We start from the raw sequence: 13,130 nt of genomic DNA on the forward strand, positions 1-13,130 counted from the left end.
AACCCAATTTTACAGCAGCACGATTATGATACTACTGCAAGTATAAATCAGTTTTGTTCTCAAGTGAAATGAAATATTCTGCCATAAAAGGTAGTAAAATAAAGTATGCTGTGAATGGCATATGCAATGAAATCAAGAAGATGCATTGAATCTTGAAAACCAATTACTAGATTTACTTCAGAAGAATGTACTTTTACTGCTTGGAACATTTAAAATACAGCTTAGTTTTGGTGAAAAAAAAGCATAATCAATGGTTTACATACTCAATACAACAAAGTAATACCTACTTTTATTTTCCCTTCATTTTATTTGATTTTTTTTACCAATACTACTTAAATTAGTTGTATGCCCTCCCACAGTAAGTACTTTAAAGTAAGACATACCCACAGCAGAGCCTTTAAGGCTGGCCTGCGTAAATACCAAAAATGCCGTAAAATATGTAAATTGGCCTCTTTTCCTTGGTAACCACTGACCAAGCTCGATGATATTGGCATCTCAATCTAACCTGGTACAGTACATTTAAATAAAGGAGGCCATCTGAAAGTACTGGGTAAGACTACTACTCCTCTATTATATCTCTAGGCCAGGGTCAGTGAGACTAGACTCTGGATCTCATGTTCAGCTCTTATGATGGCGCACAGGCAAGGATCTTCTTGACATAGTTGCGGACGTTGACATGGAGCTGATGGGAGGTGGCACTGAAGATCTCTGTGGCCAAAGCCCTGGTCTCCTCTGATCCATTCCACAGTGCACGGTACACAGGCAGTGTGTACTTCTGTTTCCCCTGGGAGCAAGATACAATTTAATATGCTAAAATACTACTATTTACATGATTGTTTCAGACACCTGAAAAATACTAATTTAGCTTTAAACGGACACTATAAAAATACACATGGTATATCACACACACATATAAATATATTATATTTACTATAATAAAACAAACTAGCCTAAACAAAATGTGCCTGACAAATACTATAATTTGTGGTTATTATTTTGTACTTTTAACCATTTTTCTCCCCAATTGGGTAGTTAGTCTTGTCCCGTCGCTGCAACTCCTGTACGGACTCAGGAAAGGCAAAGGTTGAGAGCCATGTGTCCAGAAACACGACCCTCCCAAGCCACACTGCTTCTTGACACACTGCTCGCTTAACCCGGAAGCCAGGTTCGATGCAATGCCTTAGACCGCTGTGCGATGCAGTGCCTTAGACCTCTGTGCCGACAATGTGTCGGAGGGAACACCGTACAACTGGCGACCAAGTCAGCTTGCAGGCGCCCAGCAGGAGTTACTAGAGCGCGATGGTACAAGGACATCCCGGCCGGCCAAACCCTCCCCTAACCCGGACGACGCTGGGCTAATTGTGCGCCGCCTCATGGGTCACCCGGTCATGGCCGGCTGTAACACATCCTGGGATCGAACTCGAGTCTGTAGTGACACCTCGAGCACTGCGATGCAGTACCTTAGACCGCTTTGCCACTCGGGAGGCCCTATAATTGATAGTTGAGGACCAAACATTTGTTTTTCTGACCTGGCAGCTGAGGAAGCTGCGCACATGTTGATATCCTGGCTGGTGATAATTCTTGGCGACGATCTGGGCCCAGCGCAGTCGTAGCTCAGCGTTGTTTGACATCACGATGTGAGGGTACTGCTCCTCCAGTTTCTCCATATTACCTTATCAAAGTCGGAGGGATGGTACATCATTGGTGTGACTCATTTCAAAAGTAGTGTACGCACATCCAGACTTGCAGGTGCAAGTTACTAAAAGTAAAGTAATGAAAAAATAGAGATCCACACACTGAGGAATTGGGGTGAATCACATGCATCTTCATAACAATGATTGTGCTAAGGATATCAGTACAGAAGTGGTTACCATCGTGTCCTACCTCTAGGGAGTGGGGACTTCTCTATGATCTTTTCCAAGAAGTAGACAGCCTGGTTAGTCTTCCATGCCTGGATGTTGGTCTTCTTGATGCTGGCCATATCCAGGACCTCGGCAGCCCATAGCTCTGACAGCTGCTCAGCAGGCTTCATCAGGCTCTTGCCAGCCGACAGGTCAGGGAGGTAGGGAGGCCAACCGGGCACATTGAGCCAGCTATCAAATTCCAGACCTAGCAAAGAGACCACAAGGAGAGTGAGGTCAGTTTGTAACAGCAAACTCACTTTCAAGCTTAAATACTCATTCTAAAAAGGCAAATACGACCCTAAAAGGCCAATCCAACACTCTAAAAGCAACTACTGTGTTTTACCCTTAATCGTATCTACTCCTTTCTTCTTCAGGTCAGGGAAATACTCCAGGAAGAACTCCAGAGCGTCCTCTGCCATAACACTGCAGAATTTGAACTTGTCAATGTAGGCCTGTGAGAAGAAACACCCACATGTCAGACTGTTGCCCTCGCTCAGACAGACCGATAGGTCAAAAGTTGACACACATACTCTGGAATGAGTTTCTTTAGTTTGACTATTTTCTACATTGTAGAATAATAGCAAGGACAAAAAATATATATTCTTCAAATTAGCCACCCTTTGCCTTGATGACAGCTTTGCACACTCTTGGCATTCTCTCAACCAGCTTCACCTGGAATGCTTTTCCATCCGTCTTGAAGGAGTTCCCAAATATTCACATATTTGATGTCTTCACTATTATTCTACAATGTAGAAAATAGAATAAAAACCCTGGAATTACTTTTGACTGGTACTGTAAGTATTCACACCTAGCGGTTTCATGTCTGGGCTTTGGCCACTCAATGACTTTCACATTATTTTTCTGAAGCCATTCCAGCATTGCTTTGGCTATATCCTTGAGGTTATTCTCCTGTTGGAATGTAACATTTTCACTCTAGTCTAAGGTCGTTTGCACTCTGAAGCAGGTCCTCATCAAGGATTTGCCAGTATTTGGCTCCATTTATTGTTCCCTTTATCCTTACCAGTCCCTAATGCTGAAAAACATCCCCAGAGTATGATGCTACCACCCCTATGCTTCACAGTAGGGATGGTGTTCGACGGGTGATTAGCTGTGCCTGGTTTTCGCCAGACATAGTGCTTTGCATTCAGGCCAAGTAGTTTTTTAAAAAATTCATCAGACCACAGAATATTTTGCCATGTGAATTCATTCACGTGTCTTTTTGCAAACTCCAGGCGTGCTATCATGTGCCTTTTTTTCAGGAGTGGCTTCCATTTGGCCACTCTTCCATAAAGCCCAGATTGGTGAAGTGCTGTGGGGACTGTTGTCCTTCTGGCAGGTTCACCTATCTCAGCCAAGGAACCTTCTGTCAGAGTGGTCATTGGGTTCTTGGTCACCCCCCTGACCAAGGTCCTTCTTGCCCGGTTCCTTAGTTTGGTCGGACGACCAGCTCTAAGCAGAGTCTGGGTAGTTCCATATTTTTCCAATTTTCAAATGATGGCAACCACTGTGCTCTTGGAAACGTTCAACACTCTAGAAATAGTTTTATACCCTTCCCCAGATATATGCCTACAGACTGGTCCTTGGAATTCATGGTATAGTCTCTGCTCTGACATGCACTTTCAACTGTAAAACCTTATATACAGTGGTATAAAGTACTTAAGTAGTACTTTAAAGTATTTTTACTTAAGTAGAGTTTTGTTGTACTATTCATATTTTTGTCAACTTTTACTTCACTACATTCCAAAATAAAATTATGTACTTTATACTCCATACATTTTCCGTAACACCCAAAAGTACTCGTTACATTTTGACAGAAAATGGTCCAATTACTTTTGATACCTAAGTATATTTAAAACCAAATACTTTTAGACTTTTACTCAAGTATTATTTTACTGGGTGACTTTCACTTGAGTCATTTTCTATTAATGCATCTTTACTTTTACTCAAGTAAAGACAAATTAGTACTTTTCCACCACTGCTTATATAGACAGGTGTGTTTCTTTCTAAATCATGTCCAAACAACTGAATTGTCTACAGGTGGACTCCAATCAAGTTGTAGTGACATCTCAAGGATGATCAAAGGAAATTGGATGCACCGGAGCTCAATTTGGAGTGTCAGAGCAAAGTGGTGTGAATAGATATTTCTGTATTTGAATTTTCAATAAGGGTTCAAACATTTGAAAAAACATGTTTTCACTTGGTCATTAAAATTACATATTTAAATACATTTTTAATTCGGGCTTTAACAACAAAATGTGGAATAAGTCAAGGAGTATGAATACTTTCTGAAGGCACCGTAGAATGAGAAGCAACACCAACCTTGAGGAAGGCATCAAAGTGACTCTGGTCTCCAGCCAGGTGGGCCAGGTAAGAGACAAAACAGAAGCCCTTCTCATAAGGCGTCTCATTGTAAGTGTCATCAGGGTCAACACCTGAGGGATGTGAGAAAATAAAATGTTCTGCTTTAACTTGAGCAGTCATGATCAAGTGTATCAGTTCTATTGGGTCTGCAGCTCCATAGGCAAATCTCAGTCAGATTAACTACTAATTAAACTAAGACCACTGGGCTACTAATGGAATTGGTTTTGGCTTTAGCCTTAGCAGTCAAGGGTAAATGTAAGCAGTCTGACCTGGTTTGATCTTCACACGCAGTTTATTGAGAGGGTGGTCCTCTCCGGTGTTGTCCATGTGCTGTCTGAGTAAAGCCCTCCCAGTCGCTGCCTCCAGACTAGTGATGGCCTCTCCTACAAATAACAACACAATAGACATCAGGGCTTTGAGAGTGATAAGACAGACAGGTGTGCACAAATAGCTGTGTAGACAACTACAGTTTACTTTCAAATGGAAAGAGTTGTGAGACTTGAGGATGAGCCCATCATACATTGCTACAGCAGGGCTCGCCAATTCTATTTCTGGAGAGCTACCTTCCTGTAGGTTCACTCCAACCTCAGTTGTAACTAACCTGATTCAGCTAATAAACCAGCTAATTATTAGAATTAGGGGCACTTGATTAAAGTTGGAGTGAAACCAACTGGACAGTAGCTCTCCAGGAACATGGTTGGAGAGCCCTGGTCTACAGTAGACAAACTGTGACAAAGTGATGTACTATGCTGATGAAGAAAGGGCTTTATAAATTAAATTTGATTGATAGACAGTCTCTTACCGTAGATCTCCCTGCACACCCGGCGCTGGGCGTACATGGTGAAGCCCTCGTTGAGCCAGAAGTCACCCCAGTTGGCATTGGTTACCAGATTACCGAACCAGCTGTGGCAGATCTCGTGCACAATGACGTCAGCCAGTGAGCGGTCTCCGGCCAGGAGGCAGGGGGTGACGAAAGTGAGGCAGGGGTTCTCCATACCCCCGAAGGGGAATGACGGTGGCATGAACAGCACATCATACCTGAGGGGACGAACCAATTATGTAGCTGTATGTTTATAAGCAGAATAAGTCATGACACTGCAAGCGCAAAGTCAGTGGTCACCATCCCTAGTCATGGAAAGAGCTACCGTGTGCATTTTTTATTCTAGCCTAGCACTAAGACACCTGATTCAACTAATCAATCAATCCTACATTCCCAGTAGCGCTTCAGAACCAGGGTTATTGACTGACCACTGAAGTATTGGACCATATTGTTATTTGGGGAATTTCACCTTCCCCAGACGTAGGGTCCAAATAGTTTCTCCCCCACAACCAGAAATTCCTCGATGACTCCGTCGTACTCCTGCTTGGCTGCCTGCAGCAGGCATGGCTCTGTCCATACTCGGGTCCTAAAAGATACAGATTTACAATTACCACCAAGCATTGAAACGCCATAGTAGGCAAACACTATCATGCATGTTCTTCAAAGCACATTCTTCAGCAGCATTATATGGCCCATAAGTAGCAAGTGCAGTTTTCGTTCAAGTTCAAACTTCATTCAAGTTGAACATTGACCCTGCTTTTTGATTCTCATCTCTCTACTCAGTCTGACACAGAGAATGCATTTTGCGGGTCAATGACCAACACGCCCAGGTTGTTATCAGTAAATGCTTTAGACAGGAGAGGAATATTGTCTTGTACCTACCGTGAGGTTAGGTGAGGTCCATATTAGAAGCAGAATGCCTTTTGGAATTGTCATATTTGGCTTAAGCACAAACAAATCAACAGCACAAACAGATATGGGACCTATCCAAGGCTACCAGGGGCGGCAGGTAGCCTAGTGGTTAGAGCATTGAGCCAGTAACCAAAAGGTTGCTAGATCAAATCCCAGAGTTGTCGTTCTGCCCCTGAACAAGGCAGTTAACCAACTGTTCCTAGACCGTCATTGTAAATAAGAATTTGTTCTTAATTGACTTGCCTAGTTAAATAAAGGTTAAATAAAACTTTTTTTTAAAGGCAACGCAGACTCTTTCACCTTGGCCCCACCTCCGCAGAGACCAAGTCTCCTACAGCCAAGGCCACCAGGTAGGAGGGGATGGGCTGTTCCATGGTGAACAGGAACGTGTTGTCTGCCATCCTATGTTCTCCCTTACTGGCACTCATGACTGCTGTGAAACCATCAGGAACCTGTGGAGGCAGACAGGGCAGTCTTCGGACAGAGTCATCATGATCGATAATGGTACCAATATCCATTACTAATACAGACAAAGTAGTCGGAATGGTGGATAAGGTGAGGTTCCCACCATACATTAAGAGCTTTTTCATCAATGTGTGTTAATACTAGACCTATAATTCAAAGTGCTTTAAGTATTGAAAAACAAGTGAACACAACACACCAGGCAAAGCACAAGAAGTTGAATGACAGGGCAAAATAGAATAAACAGGATAATAGACAAAAAAGATGTGAATGACAAAAAGGAAAAACACAGAAGCTTAATTATCCTGCAAAGAGAAAAAGATTGTGAGACAGCAATGTCTCTGTGGTTATCCTCCCATGGACATTGGCTCAGTCCGAGTCCAGTCCAGGGGCTCACCTTCACGGCGGCCGAGTAGGTGCTCTTGACAGCCGGCGTGTCAAAGCAGGGGAAGAAGGAGCGGTTGAGCACAGCCTGGCCCTGGGTGAAGACGTAAGGCTTGGCCTTCCCAGCTGTCTGCTCTGGATCCAGCCAGCACACCTAGTGGGTCAGGGGGGCAGAGACCAGGGTTTGAGTGTAGAGGTAGGGGCACACTTTACCTTCACAGCAACCGAGTAGGGGCTCTTAGTCATGGGGGTGTGGAAGCCAGGGAACAGGCTGCGGTTCAGCACAGGGAAGCCAGAGGTGTAGAGGAAAGGCTCTTTCTTTTCGGCAGTCTGAGCAGGCTCCAGCCATGATATCTACAAATGTATGCTGGGTTTAATGAGGATGGTGCAGTTCATGAATAGGCACTCATTTGTTGCACTCATGTACAGTGCATTCGTCAAATATTTTGACCCCTTGACCTTTTGCACATTTTGTTACGTTATAGCCTTATTCGAAAATGGATTAAATAACAAAAAAAATACTCAATCTGCACACAATATCCCATCAAGACAAAGCAAAAACAGATTAAGAAATGTTTGCACAGTTATTCATTATAAACTGAATTATTACATTTACTTAAGTATTAAGACCCTTTACTCAGTACTTTGTTGAAGCACCTTTGGCAGTGATTACAGCCTTGAGTATTCTTGGGTATGACACTACAAGCTTAGCTCTGTCAGGTTGGATGGAGAGTGTTGCTGCACAGCTATTCTCAGGTCTCTCCAGAGATGTTCGATCGGGTTCAACTCCGGGCTCTGACTGGGCCACTCAAGGACAATCAGAGACTTGTCCCGAAGCCACTCCTGTGTTGTCTGGCTGTGTGCTTCGGGTCATTATCCTGTTGGAATGGGAACCTTCGCCCCAGTCTGAGGTCCTGAGCGCGCTGGTACAGGTCTTCATCAAGAATCTCTCTGTACTTTGCTCCGTTCATCTTTCCCTCGATGCTGACTAGTCTTCCAGTCTCTGCCGCTGAAAAACATCCCCACAGCATGATGCGGCCACCACCATGCTTCACCGTAGGGATGGTGTCAGGTTTCCTCCAGACGTGAGGCTTGGTATTCAGGCCAAAGAGTTCAATCTTTGCTTCACCAGATAATCTTTGTTTCTCATAGTCTGAGTCTTTAGGTGTCTTTTGGCAAACTCCAAGCAGGCTGTCATGTGCCTACTGTTCAAAAGTTGGGGTCACTTAGATATTTCCTTGTTTTCCATGAAAACATACATGAAATGAGTAGCAAAATGAATAGGAAATATAGTCAAGACGTTGACAAGGTTATAAATAATGATTTTTAATTGAAACAATAATTGTGTCCTTCAAACTTTGCTTTCGTCAAAGAATCTTCCATTTGCTGCAATTACAACCATGCAGACCGTTGGCATTCTAGTTGTCAATTTGTGGAGGTAATCTGAAGCGACTTCACCCCATGCTTCCTGAAGCACCTCTCACAAGTTGGATTGGCACTTACGTACCATACGGTCAAGCTGCTCCCACAACAGCTCAATGGGGTTGAGATCCGGTGACTGTGCTGGCCACTCCATTATAGACAGAATACCAGCGGACTGCTTCTTCCCTAAATAGTTATTGCATAGTTTGGAGCTGTGCTTTGGGTCATTGTCCTGTTGTAGGAGGAAATTGGCTCCACTTAAGCGCCGTTCACAGGGTTTGGCATGGAGTTGCAAAATGGAGTGATAGCCTTCCTTCTTCAAGATTCCTTTTACCCTGTACAAATCTCCCACGAAAGCACCCCCAGACCATCACATAACCTCCACCATGACTGACAGATGGCGTCAAGAACTCCTACAGCATCTTTCATTTTTTCTGCGTCTCACGAATGTTCCTTTGTGATCCGAACACCTCAAACTTAGATTTGTCTGTCCATAACACTTTTTTCCAATCTTCCTCTGTCCGGTGTCTGTGTTCTTTCGCCCATCTTAATCTTTTATTTTTATTGGCCAGTCTGAGATATGGCTTTTTCTTCGCTACTCTGCCTAGAAGGCCAGGATCCCGGAGACACCTCCTTCACTGTTGACGTTGAGATTGATGTTTTGCGAGTACTATTTAATGAAGCTACCAGTTGAGGACTTGTGAGGCGTCTGTTTCTCAAACTAGATACTCTAATGTACTTGTCCTCTTGCTCAGTTGTGCACCGAGGCCTCCCACTCCTCTTTCTATTCTGCCAATTTCTCACATGGAATAGCCTTCATTTCTCAGAACAGACTAACGAGTTTAGGAAGAAAGTGCTTTGTTTCTGGCCATTTTGAGCCTGTAATCGAACCCACAAATGCTGATTCTCCAGATACTCAACTAGTCTAAAGGCCAGTTTTATTTATTTTTTAAATCAGCACCACAGTTTTCAGCTGTGCTAATATCCTTGCAAAAGGGTTTTCTAATGATCAATTAGCCTTTTAAAATGATAAACTTGGGTTATCTAACACAACGTGTCATTGGAACACAGGAGTGATGGTTGCTGATAATAGGCCTCTGTAAGCCTATGTAGATATTCCTTTAAAAATCCTCAGTTTCCAGCTACAATAGTCATTTACAACATTAACAATGTCTACACTGTATTTATAATCAATTATGTTATTTTCAATGGACAATGGCTTTTCTTTCAAAAACATGGACATTTCTAAGTGAACCCAAACTTTTGAACGGTAGTGTGTTTATTTGTAATACATGGGGTATTGTGTGTAGATTGAGGGGGGGGGTTGCCATAATCCATTTTAGAATAAGGTTGTAATTTAACAAAATGTGTTAAAAGTCAAGGGGTCTGAATAATTTCCAAATGGAGTGCATACTTCCAAGAAATGTGAAACTAAAAACTATGAAACGTTGCAGACTATGAATATAATGTATAGCCAACAGAGTTGATCTAATTTGAAAAAAAAAAAAAAAGGTTTTATGGTTTTAAATATACTGAACAAAAAAAAACGCAACAATTAACAATTTTACTGAGTTACAGTTCATAATTTAAAAAACGACGCGGTAGAAAGGACCTTTCTCAACAACATTGACGCCCTGAATTTAGCAGCTGCTAAATCGACAGATCAGTTGGAAAAAGTGATGGGCTACTTTCTGCTCACGCCAAAGTCAGTGTAAACCGCAGTGACTTGACACAATGCTGGCCAAACACGATGTAGCTACAAACAAAACAGAGTTAAATGGTTCCAGTCTACCGTGAAGTGTTCATCCATGTATACGGACGGGTAAGAGTCTAGCTACATTTTAAGATATTATACGTTTTTAATTTTGTCAGAGTCGTTTTCATTGAAAGTTAAAGAGTACTGTTAGCTAGTTATGGAACGTTACGTGTATGATCTGTGTAGTAATATTATTTGAATCAGAGAACCTAGTTGTTAGCTTTAGCTACCTGCAGATTCATACTACAGCTATGACAACATTTGTATAGCTAGTCGTATGAGTTCGGATTATGCCAGTCCATTGCTAGCTACATGACTAAACAAGACTCCACTTCGACAGATGATTACATGACCCGTCAAGTTAGCCAGGTGTGTCTGGCGGTGCTTATGGCCATCTATTGTATTTCATGTGCGTCGGGTAAGCATCATCTAATAATTATAAAATATTTGTATCTGGACACTTTTTTATATTGCTACTGCGCAAGTAACCATTTTACTGTATAAAGTTAGATCATATTTGATATAGTGTGTGTTACCAAAGAAGGTAATGTGAAGAACAACATGACCTGCACCAAAATCAGATTAGGATACAGGCCAAGGACTAGATAGTGTATTGTTACCTGAAATTGTTCCTTTTTGTAGGCCACTACTTTTACCACTTTTAGTCTTAATCTTTGGTTGTTTACTGAACTACTCACTCTGTTTAACACATGGCCTCGCATGTGAATCCTTAAAGAGACGGGTGAGGCTAAGAAGGTGTGAATGATGCTGAATGGATGTAGACAAAGAAGAGCTCTCCAGTAGGTGTGCCAAAACATTCCAGGACCGTTTTCTCAAAAGTGGGGTTACAAGTTTATGAACTTTTAAAGCAGAATTACTTTCCCATTGTTCTTCAACTGCAGTGTATGATATACCAGTCTCTACTTTTATCCAACTTTTAAAAAAAATATATAAAAAAATGTATTCACATTTTTCTACATAAAACCGAATCAAGGCGAATGGTCACATAAGGAAAAAAGTCAATTTATTTAAATTCATTAGGCCCTTATCTTTGAATTTCACATGACTGGGCGCAGCCATAGGCCTGGGAGGGCATAGGCCCACCCAATTGAGAGCCAGGCCCACCCACTGGGGAGCCAGGCCCAGCCAATAAGAAATAATTATTCCCCACAAAAGGGCTTTATTACAGACAGAAATATTCCTCAGTTATTCCTCAGTTTCATCAGCTGTCTGGGTGACTGGTTTCAGATGATCCTGCAGGTGAAGAAATCTGGTGGACATTCCTGCAGTCAGCATGCCAATTGTACACTCCCTCAAAACTTTACACATCTGTGGCATTGTGTTGTGACAAATCTGCACATGTTAGAGTGGCCTTTTATTGTCCCAAGCCCTGTGTAATGATCATGCTGTTTAATCAGCTTCTTGATATGCCACACCTGTCAGGTGGATAGATCATCTTGGCAAAGGAGAAATAAATGTACACTAACAGAGATTAACAAATTTGAGCACAAAATTAGAGAAATAAGCTTTTTGTGTGTATGTAAAAAAATATATTTAAAAATAAAGTGTATTTCAGCTCATTAAAAATGGGACCAACATTTTACATGTTGTGTTTGTATTTTTCTTCTGTATAGGTTCAAATAGAAATACATTCTTGGTAACCAATCATCTGGAAGTAACAAGCTAGTGTTGTTGTTGCTAGGTGAACTGACTCTAGTTACGACGGCTGAATGACATTCACTTACCCCTGGTCCATCGGATGCAAGAAACTTGACCACCACTCGAAACTGTTCCTCAATTTTACATGGTGCTGGGAATTTTACAACCAGTGTGGTGCCATAACTGGTGAAATTGCGCGTCATGAATTCTACTTTCACTGAATCCGAATCATCTTCACTTCGGCAGTAGGACACCTCTTGCATTGAGAGGGAGGGATGAATGTCCAACAGTAGCTCGCTTTGAGAATCTTGGATGCATTTCAGCTGTAGCGTTTCGGTTCCTCTCAAAGTTCTCTTCTCAAAGTCCACGCTTAGATCCAAGTGGAAGTGTTTTATCTTGAATTGACGAAAGCTCGAAGACGTAGCCACGTCCTCCGCTAGATCAGAGTGCAGTTTGAGAGATTTTTCCATATTTTAGTAGCCTACAGCAAGAATAACTGGGTAAACGTGAGTCTTCCTCCAACGATTGGCTGCACCGCTTCTTCTTCTTCCTCGGTGGGGTGTATATCGGCGATTGGCATCCAACAGCTGCACCTCTCCAGCATCAACACACAAAAAAGTACTTCCGGGTCACAGAAATCTTCAAAATAAAAGTCCCCGCATGATAGTAGAAAAGTGTCAATAACCTGTTTTATTCATGATATATGAAAAATAAATTACAATGATTCATATTTGTTAATATTTAAGTGACATTTGGCTTTTAAAACATGTTCCATGGTCCAATAAATGCCACCAATGCGAATCACTGTATATGGAATACATATTGGTTTATAGAGCAAACACTATCTGGGTTCCGCAGTAGAAGTATTGTAGGAGAAAAATATGGGGTGTTAAAGAATCCAATAAAAAGGGAGGCCGGTAGCAACCACCACACAGGCTGTCCGTTCAGAACACAAGGAAGCAGTCGTTCCAGTTCAAGGGTTTAATGAAGATCCACACACACAACACCACTCTCTGTGATACTAAATGTGCTTATTTAACTGCATGCACAATAAAACATCTGAAAGAAAATAACATTTTTCTAAGGTGGTAGAATAAGCAGTGGTGGAAAAGTACTCTAATATCATACTTGAGTAAAAGTAAAGATACATTTAAAAAAAATGACAAAAGTAAAAGTCACAGAGTAAAATACTACTTGAGTAAAAGTCTAAAAGTATTTAGTTTTGAATATACTCAAGTATCCAAATTAAATGGAATTGCTAAAATATACTTAAGTATCAAAAGTAAAAGTAGAAATCATTTCAAATTCCTTATATTAAGCAAACGAGACACCACTATTTTATTTGTATTTTTATTGATGGATAGCCAGGGGCACACTCCAACACTCAGACATAATTTACAAACAAAGCATTTGTGTTTAGTGAGTACACCAGATCAGAGGCAGTAGGGAT

The 13,130-nt window shown here is 41.7% G+C and overlaps 1 protein-coding gene across 2 annotated transcripts; it reads right to left on the minus strand.

Annotated features, from left to right (window-relative positions):
• Positions 1–150: 150 nt before the first annotated feature.
• On the minus strand, positions 151–12,282 carry rnpep (arginyl aminopeptidase (aminopeptidase B)). 2 transcript variants are annotated; one of them, XM_035778063.2, is made up of 11 exons: positions 11,767–12,282; positions 6,857–6,997; positions 6,298–6,449; positions 5,555–5,671; positions 5,068–5,303; positions 4,535–4,648; positions 4,224–4,336; positions 2,248–2,356; positions 1,885–2,109; positions 1,530–1,672; positions 151–784 (listed from the first exon to the last, which is right to left on the minus strand). In XM_035778063.2, exons 1-11 carry the CDS (start codon positions 12,148–12,150, stop codon positions 626–628), a joined length of 1,893 nt encoding a protein of 630 aa, XP_035633956.1. In that variant the 5' UTR covers positions 12,151–12,282; the 3' UTR covers positions 151–625. The 2 variants fall into 2 exon arrangements, with proteins under 2 accessions (XP_035633956.1, XP_035633957.1); XM_035778064.2 differs by lacking the exon at positions 6,857–6,997 and adding an exon at positions 7,057–7,197 and having other exon boundaries at positions 11,767–12,280.
• Positions 12,283–13,130: the final 848 nt, after the last annotated feature.

This window comes from Oncorhynchus keta, chromosome 10 (genome assembly GCF_023373465.1).
Source record: "Oncorhynchus keta strain PuntledgeMale-10-30-2019 chromosome 10, Oket_V2, whole genome shotgun sequence".
NCBI classification, from domain to species: Eukaryota; Metazoa; Chordata; class Actinopteri; order Salmoniformes; family Salmonidae; genus Oncorhynchus; species Oncorhynchus keta.